Below are 16,517 nucleotides of genomic sequence, written 5' to 3'. Positions count from 1 at the left end.
AAGTATAATTTTAGGTTTGTAATAAATTGCTTTGGGTTTTGAAACTGCTTCTTGTTCCATTACAGATTGCTCTCTGCAGAGTCTGGGACCTGCACTTAGGAATGTCATTTAATATTAATTCATCTCTAAGTTATGCTCACTGAGCAGGTACAGATATATATATCTCAAAGATTATATGAATTTTGTCCTGTGATGGAAATACACTATCATTTTTGTAATGACATTTCAAATATTCTGAAGGGTAATTTATTCTATGGTAATTTAGTTCCAGATCTTTTGAACACTTACATTCGTGATTAGTTTCTGACATAAGTACTCCCTGAACTCGATGGAACTATTGGCATGAAAAATAGTTCTCCTACAGGCCTGTTTAGGATTGGGGCCTTGGTAGAGAGAAAAAAATATTGTTGTCCATGCAACCTACTCTTTCAAGATGTGTGGAAAGAATGAAATACGGCATAGAAAGCAGTCAGAGGCCCAGGAACTCTTGATTTCTCTCCTGATTCCAACAGTAATTCTTTCTGTGGCCTTATGGAAATCAATTAGTCCCTCTGCCTCATTTCTATAAAGGTAAAAAACAAAATAATACTAATTTCCTTTGTAGGATTCATAAATGTTTGAAAAAGACTTTGAGGGTGAAAAACCCTATATAATTTTTGCATGTAAAACAGCATACACATACACTTGCTGATGTAGAGGTGCATGTTGTGACTACTGGAGAAAAAGAAAATCAGCACTAACCTTTTTTGTAGGCATTTTCAGCTTCAGAAATTCTGCCTCCCGGCACAAGACATGCCAAGGAGCATGTATTTTTACGAATCCAACCCCATGGATTTTAGTCTAAAACAGGAAGAAAGGACGAGAAAATGCTTTATAAGTGGTAAAATAAGATGCTGCTTTTCCTCCAGTTTCAGAAATTGCAGACTGAAGAATAAAATTTCATCTACTTCTAAATAACTCTGATGCAATCCTTTAGTGTATTATTTGGTTGACTGACTGCAGGTGCTCGTACCACAAATGTTAAATACCATTATTCTCTAACAGAATGACTAGCTGTTTGGAAAATAAAGGGTAATTGCCATGGACAAAGAAAATGTACTTAGCAACTCAATTTACATCAAGCACATTGGGACTGTTCCTGTGAAGTTTGAGAGTTAAGGATCGTCAGTAGTATCTTACTGCAAATGCCAGATAACTTGAAGGATAAGAACCACAGTCCCCTTGTAAGAGAGAGCCAAAAAACACTGGACAATTTAGAGATGAGGAAATCTGATCTTGGATGATAAGCTTCTTAATCAGAAAAAAAAGAAAATATCAGATAATGATTAACAAATATTTCATAATATGAATGTATTTACTGAAAGGCTGTCTAAGCCTTACGTACATTAGTATACAAACTAGAGAGAAATCTTAGCCATTACATTTGGCTCCTATTGATCTGAAATCATCTCAGTTCTTAGATTTGAAGCTTGACCTCAAACACATTTTTATTTAAATGTTCACACTGTAATAGTGTTTTTTCATTTGTCACCTCAATACCCCAGAGTGAACTGTACCTATCTTTTACCAGTTCAACAGATTATTAAATATAAATGAAAGCATAACTTTAAATAGCACTTCAGTATTATATTTCTATCCTTGCTGCTTTACTAGTTTATACAGTTATAAAAGCTTGTTTCCAGTCTGCAATATTCTGCACCTGCTTTCCAGAAATTCATTACTCAGGGGACATAAATATCTGCCCTTTCCAATATGGCACAGCTTCAAAAAAACATCTATGAGTTTTACTGCACAAAGGCGAGTTTAAGCAACTTAATATACATCTTCTCTTCAACAAATGCTCACTTTAAACTAATATTAACATATTACATATTAACATATTATTAACATGTGACATAACTTCATGGCATGCTATTCAAGCTCAAGCTTTTTGCCCTGCACTCAAGCTTTGGACATGGAATTTGACATAGATGTCTGTCCCTCACATCTCTATTAATTTCTCTCCTGTTTTGTTATCTTTTATTAAAAAGATAGTAACTCTCTATGCATGGAGTCCTGGTTTAAACTCTGAGGCTATCATCCTTGAAAGCAGTATTACACATCATAGGTGGGAACATACATATAGCCTTCTATTTAAAAGCTGCATGACTTGGCACAAGAGTTCCAAGCTGTTTGCAAGGTTCATGGAAGGCTCCTGTTATTTACATTCAGGAATGTATTTGTATTTTAAGTGTATGTTAGGAATACAGAAGTGGAAAAAGAAAAATAAATTTCACATATGTGTATATTTATAAATATTTAATGGGCATACATCCATATGTACTAAAAACACAGACCTAAAGTGCTTAGCACCACATTTAAGGTCCTGCAACTAAAACTCACAAAATGTTTACCTGCCTCCATTGCAACCTTAACCATATTTCTGGATCACTTAATTAAAATATAGCTGCTTCCTTGGAAATTAATAGAACTATGGCCATCCTATTAATTGTACTGGCAGCACTTCACACACATCTTAATTATTCTACATAGTCAGTGTCTTTTAATAGAACATATTATTTTTGTTGTGCAGGTGAAAGGATTTATATGATATACTGCTGATCTCTAAACAGAATGGAAGGATGAAATTACATCTTAGATCCATGAGCTTAACCTAGAGCATTTACTAAAGGTTCCCAGGAGCAGATTTCATGCTCTTGGATGTTAGACTGAGGTGCAACAAATTCACTGCTCATAACTCAATAAAATTTGAATTACAGGTGATGTTCAGCCTCACAACTCAGAGTGAAAAATGACCAAACTTTCAGGTTTTTCAGGGTTGCTTCAGACTCCATTCTAGCTGTAATAATGCAAGGGCACCGACTCATTTCATTAAAGAGATAATTATGTAGTTTCCAGAAGAGATCCCAAAATGAGAAACTTCGGATTCAGATAAAGATTTTAGAAATACAAAAATTACTCTAATCTGGGGCTCAGGTCAAATTTGCATTTTTTTATTTTGAATATTCCCAGAAATTCACAAGTGTTCAAATCCTATATTCTATTTTGTGCCCATCTTAAAAACTTTTGTAAAGTATATTAAACTATAATATAAGCTCAACTGCAAGATGTGTTAAAGGTTACAATGATGATATACATTGTCTCTTAGGACTGACATTGATCAACCCCTCTTTTTCTTTTCTATCCACCTCAACTTTTTTGTTGGTTACAATTTTAACAGAAGGGGAGAAGAAAAAAGAAACGGTTAGAAAAAAGCCATAGGATGAGGGAAATGGGGGAAAATCTTCAGGTGTCTGAACTCTTTAAGAGTTTTCTGAGGAAGAGGGGGAAGGTTTTATAGGCTTGGGTAGGTGAAAGAGCTCCCCAATATGAGAGCTGGACAACTTTATCATCTGCAGAAATGTCCAAGATATGTACAGAGCCTCTGTGCTACTTTCCTGTCTTTTCTCTTCCTTCAACACTCTGACATCTTCAGGAACCTTGCCACTATTGACTCTTTACCACCTTAAGTCTTAATATTTCCACCTTTCTAGGGTGCAGTCAATTAGGGGCAGGTCTTTGTGGGTCTTATTTGGGAATTTCTCAGCAGTGTTTTCTTGAGAGAATGATATATAAAGGAACTCTACCTATTTTTACTCAGTCTACTGCCCAGCACCTAAAATCCACAAAATTCATTAGCTTTTTGTGGAGGAACTTGCATAATCTAAGGGAGAGTGTGTGAATTCCTGCCTCATTGGCCTTTCCCTAGTCCCATTTTGGGGTTTTATCCCTCCCATACTATAAAACACAGCACTACTGTGCTTAATTATTTCACAACATGTTTCTTTTTCCTTTTTTTGAAGCAGTCTAATGCTATGGAAGCTATAGGAATTACACATTTCCAGTATATGTATGGAAAAATACAGGCTATCCATTCATGTATGGAAAAATACAGGCTATCCATTCATATACGTAAAAATGTTAGATAAGACAGTTTTAGCTGTATTCCGGCTTTACTTTTACTTAATGTTCAAAGGCCACATCTACACAAGATGCTAACTGCTCAGTAAACCAATAATACTGCACAATAGTGCATCACAGCACAAACAGTGCTAATACACTACTGTGCAGTATTATTAGGCTACTGCACAGTAGTGTCACTAAAAAGGTGTGCTCCTTTTTGATTTAATACTTGATTACACAAGAACTAAACCGAATGCACAGTTACTATGGTACATTAATGAATGTGTAGACATGCCCAAGGTACTTTATTTTCTGGATCATGGAAATACTATCAGAAGCCTAGCTGTCATGTTTGTTCCTGAAAAAAGAAGTATAAATGAATTAAAGTTAAGGATAAACAAACATGCTGCTTCAGTAACTGAGCTGCATACCAGTGTGATATTAACCACAGTATAATCCTGATCCAGTTGCGTGTGTTGTGGCTGATGTCAGTGGCACTATGTATACTAAAGGCCAGATTCCTCAGACACTGAATACCTGTACCTTTCACTGCAGTCAGATTCTCAGTGGGCACATCTACACGTCACCCTACGGTACCGTTGCTACTGTGCTACTTCCTTTTGGAAGCACTAAATGATGGTGCTGTAACAGCCTGTACTGTGCCATGCTGGTGGCACATGGTTAATTTTAGCTGCTAAATTGCTGCAGTAGTGCACTATAGTGAGGGAGTGCATTGCTATGGTGACATAGCTGCGGCATCACGGTTTGTGCCTGCTAATGCTACATCACCATAGCACATTGCTACAGCAACGTAGTGTCTTGTGGAGATGTGCCCACTATGTCTTAATATTTGGCCCTCACTTGTTATGTTACTCTTAGGAAGCTGAAAAGGTTAATTACATCTTCATCTCTTTCCAGTTCCAGACCCGCCTCAATGAGGTTGCTCTCATACTCCTCTCTACGGAATCTCTTGTCATCTTCATGGTAGTCCATCTGTGGCTCACTTTCTCCCATGTCAAGGTTCACTCCCTTCCCAGGAAGTGGATGATCCTGTTTGGTGTTTCGAGCACTTGCATCATTGTGATGAATTAGTTTAGTGAGTGTTCTGCCCATAGAGGATTTTTTGTAATGATAAACCAAGATATAATCCACTTTCCTCTTGCCATCTCTAAAATAGAGTCCATATTTGCAGTTGGCATCTGGATCTCTAGACAGTGAGTTTAATAACTGTAAATGAGAGGTGAAGAAAAGAGGGAGAGAAAAAAAGAATAAGAAGTGTTATTAATACCCTTGTTGACATGGATACCAAACGCACCAAACATTAAATAAAGCCAACCTCAAATTCAGATAAAGTGTTCCTTCTTACACAGGGAAAAGAACATCCTATTTTCAAATACCCTGGAGCATAAGGGAAGCCCTCCCATACAACTTACTAGGAAGAATTTTGCAAGTTAACACCTGTAGTTTTGCTGATTGATCTGCTGAGGTTCTATTGCCCAGAAAGAGATAGATAACATGCCTGGGATTTAATCTAATTACCAACCCCCAGATTCATAAGCCAGCTACGTGATGGGTTTGGTTTTCCCCTTTGTGGGTTAATTACCACTAAGATCATCTGTCCTTTCTTCCCATGACATCTGTGTTTTAATTCTGACCAATAGATTAATATCATGTGCAAACATTTCTCGCTTCTCTTATCTATAGCTGCAAGTTTGCATCATCTGAAAAATGAGATCAGCTTAGACAGAGACTGAAGGGAGCCAGATGGTCCTACAGCTCAGTCAAAAATGGCAAGTGGACTGTGGTCAGTCTTTACTTAATTCATGATTTTTGTTCCCTCATGTAAAGTCCAAGTCTCACTAAAATTTCCTGGTAGTAGAAATATTTACTCCAGACTTGGAATTATGCATTATTCATTAAAAGCCATCTATGCTTTCAGTGTTGCACCATGTCTGAAACTGCACATGCAGTTAAAAATATTTCTTGCTACCAGGCAAATATGGAAACAGCAGTACTATAAGGCACGGAAGTAACTTGTTATTTAGTCAGAGCTTTTCAAACAAGATGCCAAAATCTGCCCTTAATGCGCACACAGAATTTTGAAGAGGGAAGCTGACCAATAGATTTACTTATTTTCATAACAAATGCAAGTTGTAGCTATGACGCAACAGAGACTGAGGTCACACACAATTCATGGCTTTTAATTTTTCAGGAAGACTTGGAATTAATTCCCCACATGCATTCACCGGCAATGAACTGCTGGGGCAAATGGCAGGAACTGTCCATCAGTTGCAAATCAAACAGGCTACAGTCCAGCTGTGACAGGTGCATCAACTGTTTGCTGTACATACAGCTGTGGATTAAAGCATACGCAGGAAAACATTTTTCCTCTTAAAGAAAGGCCAGATATGATACCCACTGATGGAAGGAGCTAAATATATATTACAGCCTGCATGAGAACTTACTTTATGTTAGAACCTGACCAAAATAACACCATGCAGGATACATGTAATATCTGCTAAAAGCCAACTGATTTCAGTTGGATGGGGTAGCCTGAGTTTAAACGTTATCATCTCTTCTCACTTTGAGCCCAGAAAAGGCCCTTCCTTCCACATATTTAGGCCTTCTTAGCATGTATGTCCAGCGTATGTCTCTTTTTAGTAATACCAACCCAGTGCTTTCCACACTTACAAGACTCCAGAATTATAACCTCAGAACTCTGTAAAGTTTTTAGCTCCATATTGTCCTTACTGTCAAGGAGTGCCTTACGTGCACATCTCCTCCCATGTTTTTGTATATTTAAGAGCCAAAGCCTGGGGAGACTTTGACTTGGACAATATTCACTTTAGGCAATAAATCATATTCACTCGAGTTAGAAGGGTGAGAAAGTACTTTGAAGAGGGAGCCAGATTTACAGTAGTCAGGTCAAAGGCCCTACTCTTCTGTGAGCAAATAACAACATAATTAAAATATTAAGGTATATTAAATTTAATCTTTACTTATTTTAGGACACATGTCTTGTGTAGGAAAATTAATCTACTGTCTACAGTTCTGACTGAACTTTCTCGGTCCTGTTCTGATTGGTTGTTTGCTTACCTTATGCCTACTCTGCACCCCTTAAAAGTCCATTAATCCTGGTCTCACTCCAATCGTGCTCCTCTCAGTCTTTCCTTCATTGTCCGTGCCCCAGAACTCTCTCTTCCCTTTAGTGCCCCCTTCACTCGTTTTTCCATTTAGCATGCCCCCCTTAACTAAGCCCCAAGCCTGTACGAACAAAATTGGCATTTGCTGCCATTTCACTTTTTCACTCTGTGTGATAATCTTTTTCCTGCTTGTGTGTGTTTTGTCTGTTTAAATGTTAAGGTCTTTGGGTCCACAGACTATGTACTACGCTGTGTCTGTACAGTGCTTAACAGAATAAGCCTCTATTCTTGGTTGGCCCTTTGACACTACAAAGAACAGAAGTATTATTATTAACTATTAGTCTCATGCTCTACATCACTAAGAATACATTGAACTTTTCATTCTGATTGAATTGCGCCCTTAAAATGGACATGTAGATTTTTGTGGCAGCAAAATATTAAGGGACATAATATAATTCAGTCTTCATGATGTCAAATCTGTTTAAAACAACTGATCACCCTCAGTAAAATCTAGGAACTTTAATGCTTCTATTAGGACCACCATTCTCTTTTCACTTTGAGAAGTGGGGCTCCAATGATGAATTCTTTATTAAAACATAGCTCTAATAGGTAAAGCTCAGGTCTTGATCATGTCAAGTTCTGAGCACCTGGTAATCCTACTGAAATGAATAGGGTTTTCTGGGGTAACTCAGCATCAAGGCTTGGGCTTTGGAGTACTTTCTGGGATACTTGGCTTCAGGACAGCCCTGGAAGTGCTGTATTCATAATTACAGTTAAAAAAAATGGACTAGACTGGGAATGCTACAAGGGTTCCACTTGCAGCACCACGACTCTGTGGTCTGCCCTGTTTTAGATTAGGCAGATAGTTCTAGCAGGTTAGTGCAAGTATACTACTTGCTTACAACTCCTAGTGTACCATCTAAAAATCAGCAGAGACATGGCAATCCCTTTTTATGAACTCCCCTGCCACCTCTGTGATAGAGGATATGAAAGTTGATACAGAAGGTGCTTTTCCTTTTTTCCCTTGGAGCCATTAGCACCAGAAAAGAAAGGAATTGCACTAAAAACCAATCTAGCCTCGAAAGTAATGAGGAAGAATACAGCTTCTTTCAGAATTTGGACTCGTCATTTGGAAATCTCATTTGTATTCTAATTCTTTTTTATTTAATCTTGAGACAGGAGTCTTTCCCTAGGTAAGCCAGTAACAGCTTTACCTACTGAAACTTTTGAACACATTCTAGCATGCTTAACGAAACAGAAAAACAATCTTTCTTTATGGTTTTCATGTGCTATCACTGTCCAGAGGAGAACTTTTATGAAAATGTTACTTTAGTGATAAAATGTGTTCTGTTCTCTGGGTGCAAATGCTTTAATCTTGGAATCATTCACTAGTTATTTGATGAGGTTTAGAGCTGCACCAAAGCTCCCAAAGGTAAGAAAGGTGCATCAGGACCCTGAAACAATAGGAACAGCAGTGAGGTTCCAAAGAAGCATTGAGTTGGCCATGGTTCCACAGGAGTGCAGGAGCTGTGCCAATGCTCAAGGGGACACAAAAATGCCCTTCCTTCCTTTGTCTGTCCCAAGTGAACCCAACCTTACAGAGCTTCTCATTTCTGCCCGATCCTCTATAGAGCCTGCAAGTCCTGCAAGGACTCAGCCTGGAATTTAAGCTCCATACCGGCTCACTTCACATTTTTAAGCCCTGCAGAAAATCTAGCTTATTTTCAAAATTGCTGAAATCAGAGACTATGAAACAGATCCAAACACCATTCCTTCTTCCTCCATATACCTGATAAACACAGATCTAGGTTAAGATATCATATATGTTGAGATCCTGAACTCCACAAGAACTGTTAATGAGAACACAGTAAAGCATTCTGGCTTAGCCATCTTAAGGAGTCCATAGACTTGGCCTCAGTAAAATTACTAAAATATAAGGTCATCTCAAAAACCATAGGTGACCTGCCAGGGTGGAAAGATTTTAGTAAGTTTGCTAGTCCTGCTTTGAAGAAATAATAGTGCAATTCTTTTAAGCTGGTGAAATTCAGGTTGAAAAAATATTTCTTGTTTGGCATGAATCAGCATAACCGCTTTGAAATAAATGGTATTATCATTTTCAATAATGGAGAAAGACTATTGTATTTCTAGTTTTTTCTGTTAAGTAAGATTAGTATTCCCTTTCTCAGCCGCAATTCCCTTCCTTACCTAGCCACATACATTCAGACTTTTTAGATACTTATGCCAGTGCTAAGTACTAAACGTATCTCCATCTATATCAACCATTTACAAGTCAGTTTAGGTGTTTTAAGTTTTAAAAACATTTTAGAAAGCATTTTCCCTAGTGTTTATGTTTTCAGAAAACAGGAACCTATAGTACGCTATGGGTTATCAATATATCAGTCCAGTGCAAATGGATATGCATAGATTTGGGATTAAAAAAAAAATGAAGACATTTATAATCTCTTTTTGATATAGCCAAATAGATTTGAAAGGCTCCCATAGCTTTGTTCACTGGCTTGTTTAAACCAGGAATAAGTGACCCTTTATATACTTTAGATCAATCCTTACCCTCTAGTTTACCTATGTATTTAGAGCTAGTAATTTATCTCATTTTACAAGCAAAAGTGCAAAGAGCACATTATCTAACCTCAACCCTGTATGTGCAACTTTGTTTTATGGAGGGGGGCTAGGGATTCTGAGAATAAAAAAAACCAGATTCCATGCCACTAAACCCAGATGTTATCATCCAATAACCCCTCTACTTACTGTACTTTCATGCTGGACATATCCTATGTCTTCAATAGCTCGGATGTTGATAATGTGAATCCCCTTCTCCTCAGCAGGTAGAGATGAATATTTCTCATTCACCCTCATTTCTGTTTTGTTTGGAGCCTCTCCGAGGTTTTCTGGCAGAAATTCCACCCCATGAAAAGCACTGTCAGAGTCTAAAAGAAAAGCAAACAGGTTGGTCTTTATTTCAAGCCCTTGTCCCTCCCAGCACTATTCAAGCTAAAACATATCCTGTTCCTGCTTGTTTTCTGTCCCTACACCTTCATTCCTTATTCCCACCCCTTATTTTCTTAGCTTTGCCTCCTGCTATCCTGACTATGGCCACAATTCTTGTAAGATCATCCCAGCTCTCTTCTGGATATTTGCTTAGTTCAAGTTTTGTTTCATTTTGTTACAGTGCTTATAAAATCTCAGGAACTGTTTACTAATTGTCTCTCCTCTCCCCCATAGGGACCTTGCTATATTTCTTAAAGAACCTTATTCTGAACATTAGCAGCTGAGAACAGGTCTTATGTCATTTTCTCATTGTATAGCAGGGAGGTTTTTTCATTGTCTGTGACTCCATGGTGTTACCTCAAGGAAAACTGAATACATCTAGTTTCCCTTTGAATTTTCATATGTAAAGGAAGAATCTGCTTCTCATTAAAATAAAACTGTCTTTTGGAGAGAAGACTTTTTTCTTCACCAAAACAACTTTCAGGTTTGTGGTTACTTTTCTATACAATTTACAAAACCACAAGTTTGCCATTCTAGATTTTTTCATGTAACAGTTTCAGCTACACTTGTTCTACTCTGAGCAAACAGATAACTAAGATGTAGAAAAATGTAAACCACATACATTATGCATATTTATACAATACCTTCTAGGTATACCTTTGTAAAATTTCACTCATTTGAGGGCAATGAAACCCAAACCTGCAGAACTACACTTTTTCACTGGTCTGTGTTTAGCTAGGAGTTTGTTTCAGGAAAGGCTAAGAATTAAACAAGGCTTCCAGGATTTGGCTTTGAATAGCTAATTAAAGTACACAGAAAAACATGTGCAAGAGGCTGCTGGTCCAATTACCTTATATATTCCTCCTCTTTACGTCCATCAGATGATTAAGAGAAGTCAAACAAACAGCATATAACACCTGGTCAGCTAAACAAAGCTATACTATGAGGAGAAAACTCCCTTTGCAGGTGCAGCTGCTGATCAGCTAAACAGCAAGGAATGCAGACTGATAACCTCTCACATTTTATCTGAGTACCTTTTAAACTAATAGCAAAGTTATTCCTATCTCTTTCAGATCCCTTCTGGCTGTTGAGGAACTACAAGGATGTAATGGGGTGGTGGAAGGAGGAAAACTCATTGCAAATACAGTTCCATAACATTTTTACACTTTATGTTTCTATTTTTTGTCCTCCTGAATTTATTCAAACTGTGAGCTGCATCTTCAGTTAGGTGTAAATCAAGCATTTAGGAATACAGATATCTGTCCCAACAATTTATTTCATGAATGGAAACTGGGACTCCAGAAAGGGAGTTTGGTATTTCATTGGGCTGATGATGTACCCTGCTATATCTTTAATATAAATTATACAGAAGAGGGATTGTTTTAGATTTTTGAGTATATGAGTACTGTCCCAATAAAATTTCATAGGAGCAAATTCCAGAGTGGAATGAAAGGCTGAAAAAAACCCTGTATATCTCTTTTTAGCTAGTTTCAACATAATGGCCTTTAATTTGTCACAGATAACATCTATATCTGTTAATAGATGTCATCACAGAAACTTACATCCTATGACTGAGACTAAAATATAAATATGAGGCCTGATGGAAGGCTTTTTGTAGTCAATGGAAAAAAATCTATTGAATTCAGTGGGCTGTAAATTAGACCCTTAGTCTTTTCAAGAAGACTAAAATATGAATGGCTAGCACTTCTGATTTGAAAAATTTACATTTGAAATTATCATTTTTTAATTTTGTTTAAATAAAAGGCCTGACCCTGACTTCTGTATTTAGGCAAAAATAAAGCTATCGGGGGAATTTTGCTGGAATCAGAGGGATCTTTCCTGAATGGGGAAATGCAAGTTGTGTGAAAGTTTGAGATTATATATATATATATATATATATATATATTTTTTTTTTAAATAGCAAAGCTGTATTTGCAATTGAAAGTGGGAACTCTTTTTAAAACTTCTGTTTAAATCCAAGCTTTTCTCTTCTACAGATTACACTGTAAATAGTTTTAGACAGCTCCAAGAAAGGTTAAAAAAATAACAGCAACTTTAAAATAAGAAATGGAAAAGAATATTTATTAAGAATAACATAAAAAACTGCAAATGCTTGAAAAACTGAGATATGGTTACATAGCACATCTTGATTATATTTTTCTGTGCTTTCAAATTCTTAATTTAACTTACAATGGCATGGATTCTTAGTGCCTGGGCTACTATAATTTTCGAGTTCTAATGCATATTGTTTCCTCTAATACTGTCAATTATTTAATTCTTGTTTAACAAAAATCTAGTCTTGGATTTTTCTTGGTGATCAAGGAAAAATCTCTATTACCTGATTTATGTAGAATTGATTTCACATAAATGGAGTATGTAATTTCATCATGGCCTATATTGTAGTTATTCTACATGCTAGAACGACACCAAAAGTTCTTCAAATCCATCATCTGACCCCAGCAGTCTTTTCTGCCCAAGTGCATTTAGACATAGTACTAAATTACAACAGAATGGATCATGCATAAAACCCAATGATCTTGTAAGGTCCCTTCCAGCCCCTAACATCATTGAATCCCTATGGACCTTTACAAATCTTTCTTTTGTGCTGATTAGGTATGGCTTCTTTAAAAAAATGGCATACCTCATTAGGTCTATGCAATCAAAATCTCTCTAGTAAGAGTTGTGTGAATAATAATTTTGCTTTCTGGCTGAACTGAAAACCTAAAGAAAATTTGAATTCAGGCCAACCAAAAGTAGAACTGTTAGTTGAAATGGAAACTTTCCAGGAAATAAAACAAAAGCGGGTGGGGAGAAATGTTGGTTCTGTTTGGTCTGAAAAATTTTGTTTAACCTAAGAAATGCTAATTTATTTTAGACTAAGTGAAAGATTTTTTTGAACCAAAATAAAAAGGTTTTTTTAACTTTCGAGTTATTTACTTGCTTAAATATTGTCAAAAACGTAAAGTTTCAGAACTAAAAGTGGATTTCTGAGTGAAAAGTAGAATGTGTTTATTTTGAAAGTATTAGAACAAATGGTTTAATTCTTTTCCAAAACATTTTCCTCTTTCTTGGACTTCAACTGTATATTTCAATGAATTTATCAGTCACCAAAACAAATTTCAACCAAAATTGCATCTCTAAGTTCCTTTAATCACCTATATCCTCCCAGGATTTTTAGGTATGTTCATAAGGCTTTCATTTAGAATGCTTTAGTTCAGATGAACTAGACTCTCTAAGTATTTTGGGGATCCAAGGGGTTCTTTGTCTAATCCTGAAGAGACAGAGGCTTCAAAACTCAGTTAGTAGCGACACATGGCTGAAAGATGCAAACACACCAAATGAACATTATGATGCCTTCCAGGGCTTATGAATGCCATGTCTTCCATATATGGAAGCTAGATGTTCATTGTAGTGACAGTGTTAAATCTAGTGTGTGAAGGGGAATATGAAGTGTGACTTAGCTTTAGCGCACAGTTCAAGCATCTCAAGCTTGCTTGTGCACCTATAACTATGGCAGAGCTGTCCAACTCTAGAGCAAATCCCGGGACGTCATTCTCCCCTTGTACTCGGCCTTGGTGAGGCCGCAGCTGGAGTACTGCGTCCAGTTTTGGGCTCCACAATTCAAAAAGGACGTGGAGAAGCTTGAGAGAGTCCAGAGGAAAGCCACGCGCATGATCAGAGGTCAGGAAAACAGATCTTATGATGACAGGCTGAGAGACATGGGACTCTTTAGCCTGGAAAAGCGTAGGCTTAGGGGTGATCTGATGGCCACCTATAAGTTTATCAAGGGTGACCACCAAAATCTGGGGGAACGTTTGTTCACCAGAGCGCCCCAAGGGATGACTAGGTCGAACTGTCACAAACTCCTGCAAGACCGCTTTAGGCTGGACATAAGGAAGAATTTCTTTACTGTCCGAGCCCCCAAGGTCTGGAACAGTCTGCCAGCGGAGGTGGTTCAAGCACCTACATTGAACACCTTCAAGAGTAAATTGGATGCTTATCTTGCTGGGATCCTCTGACCCCAGCTGACTTCCTGCCCTTTGGGCAGGGGGCTGGACTCGATGATAGCCCTAATGTCTATGAAATCTATGAAATCTATGAAACTTCTAAGCAGTCAGGGCTGCATGCCCTATGAGCTGCACCAGAACAGGCCATGGGCCATGGACAGCATGCAGTATGGGCACCCCCTGGTGCACCACATGCCCAAATAGGCTTCTTTCATACTGCTGTACCATGTGCCCATGCAACCACAAACTCACCCTCTGCTTCCTGACATTCCTGCTGTAATACCCCCTAGGGTAGAAGGAGGCAGCAGAAGCCAAAGGAGGGAGGGGGATCCTGGAAACTGTTGCAGCTGGGCAGTAGTGGGGTGCAGCTCTTAACCCGTAGCAAGCTGCATGCAGCCCCTAGGCTACCACTTGGATGGCCCTGAACTATGGTACACAGATACCACAATTCTGTAGAGCTTCACTTCTCCTTTTATACTTCCTGGGTTCCTTGAACTTTGGCATAAGTCCCTTACTTCATTGGAATCTTGATGCTGAGCTCCCACACTTACATGGCATCCATTATAAATCTGAAACCTTAGCCATCCACTGATGAATAACTAGCTCTAATAATAAAATGATTTTCCTTTAGGACATGTAGGTAGGTGTGCAGTCAAAAACAGATTTTGAAGGAAGGGAGTGTCAATACAACCTTATGTTATGGAGCAACCATTGCATTTTTATCAATCTTGTGTGTTCATGTCTGTGCTACTCCACCCAACACACTTCTTGAATGTATGGAGATGATACCATGTGATCAGCTGAAGCATCCTAAAGACCTAAAATTTTCATTCTCTATTCATTTAGTGATCATAAAACTATATAGCATCTATTCTGTACCTTGTGCTTAATAACAGACATGTAGCTTAGTATGGAATGTCTAGACATAGTACTAAATTACAACAGAATGGATCATGCATAAAAAAACCCCATACAATAAAAAAGATGCTAATGACTCCAATGAGATCACAAGAAATGGGAGCAGATCTCTACTTTTTATCCTAACCTACTGAATCTGTATATTTTTCAGGACTTGTGCAATGTAACTGTGAACACAGAGTTGTTACTCTAAAAGTGGTATTTAAGAAAGAGAACAAACATATTCTGGTGAAGCAAGATACAAGAAAAGATAAAGTTTTAAATGAAGAAAAAAAGTGGCAAGCTCCATGTGCCCAGAGACTGCATTTCTGAATGGATTTCATTAAGCCATAGTAGGAGGCTGAAGACCTGTTCAGATTACTCAGATATGCTTACACCTGTGTTTTCACACCAGAAGCCTAACAGCACATGCAAAAATAAGTGTAAATGTAACAGGCATGGAATCATAAAACTGTTTTATTATAACTTGAAAATAAGGAAAATGTGAGCACTTTATTGCTATAATGCCAGTTAGAACAAGTTTAAAGTATTTTTTTCTATTCAGAGGTGATGTCAGAATTTAATTTAATACTAAATAGGTCAATGCAAACCACTTAGCTAAAATCCCAATGTACACGTAATTTGCCAGTTCACATTTGCTGATCTGGCATAGAAGATAAAAGCACTCTGGTGCAGACCATGACACTTATTTCTGGGGTACTGTTCAGAATATTAAGCATATTTAACATTTATTTTGATGGCTTATGGCTATACTTTGCGCTTCAACCTTTCCATTATACTTTAACCGCATTTAAGCATTCCTTTAGTGACGGCTGCAGCAGACACATACCCAAATCTATCATTCTTTTAAATAAACTGTGTTACTTTCAATTCCTGTAGTATTTTAAATATATTTAAAGATGGTGCATAATCTGACATCAACAAAATTAGTGTTTAGAATTATTTAGATTAAAAGTAGGAAATTTTTTTAGGACAAATAACATAAGCCAGGAATATACTCTAGGCTTTTTTTTTGACGAATAAAAATTTCCCATTTAATTGACTCATAACTCTGTTTGCTAATCAGAAAACACTACATGAAATACATATAGAAAATGATGCAACTAAATATTTAGTATACCATTTATGAATGGCCAACATGGAGAGCCAGTCAGACATTTTCTTTAAAGTTCCGGTCCTAGTTTCTTGGCTTTAATGCCAATTGGAATTCTCGTTGTGCAGACTCTGCCCCTAAAGATTCTTCTATAGTTTCTCATGCATTGCCTTATATTTTGTCCTAATAATTGTTGTGTGTTTCAGAGAAACTGCAAAGTATGTGATACCCAAGAGAATACTTACTATGACTCATAAATCTCTCACACTATATGGTAAGAGCATTATATGCACATGGCTGAACAGCATTTAAGCAGCAGCATTGAGCCTATTTCACTGAACAAGCATTTGGTTAAAATTAAGCTACTTCTTTCTGGGTGGCATTGCCAGCAATTTCACTATTCCTTAA

At 37.4% G+C, this 16,517-nt stretch overlaps 1 protein-coding gene across 4 annotated transcripts in view; it reads right to left on the bottom strand.

Annotated features, from left to right (window-relative positions):
- Positions 1-16,517, bottom strand: part of ANO1 (anoctamin 1) — a 135,878-nt gene that overhangs the window by 77,360 nt on the left and 42,001 nt on the right. For all 4 annotated transcript variants that reach the window (XM_090032895.1, XM_090032892.1, XM_090032894.1 and 1 more), the window contains exons 2-4: positions 9,852-10,030; positions 4,843-5,169; positions 742-840 (exon numbers count right to left, since the gene is read on the bottom strand). In XM_090032895.1, the coding sequence (XP_089889021.1) occupies positions 742-840; positions 4,843-5,169; positions 9,852-10,030 (605 nt within the window). The remainder of the gene's footprint in view (positions 1-741; positions 841-4,842; positions 5,170-9,851; positions 10,031-16,517) is intronic.

The sequence above is a fragment of the Crocodylus siamensis genome, chromosome 2, assembly GCF_052110815.1.
Source record: "Crocodylus siamensis isolate JL-2025a chromosome 2, ASM5211081v1, whole genome shotgun sequence".
Classification (NCBI taxonomy): Eukaryota; Metazoa; Chordata; order Crocodylia; family Crocodylidae; genus Crocodylus; species Crocodylus siamensis.
This window is presented reverse-complemented; position numbering and strand designations above follow the sequence as displayed.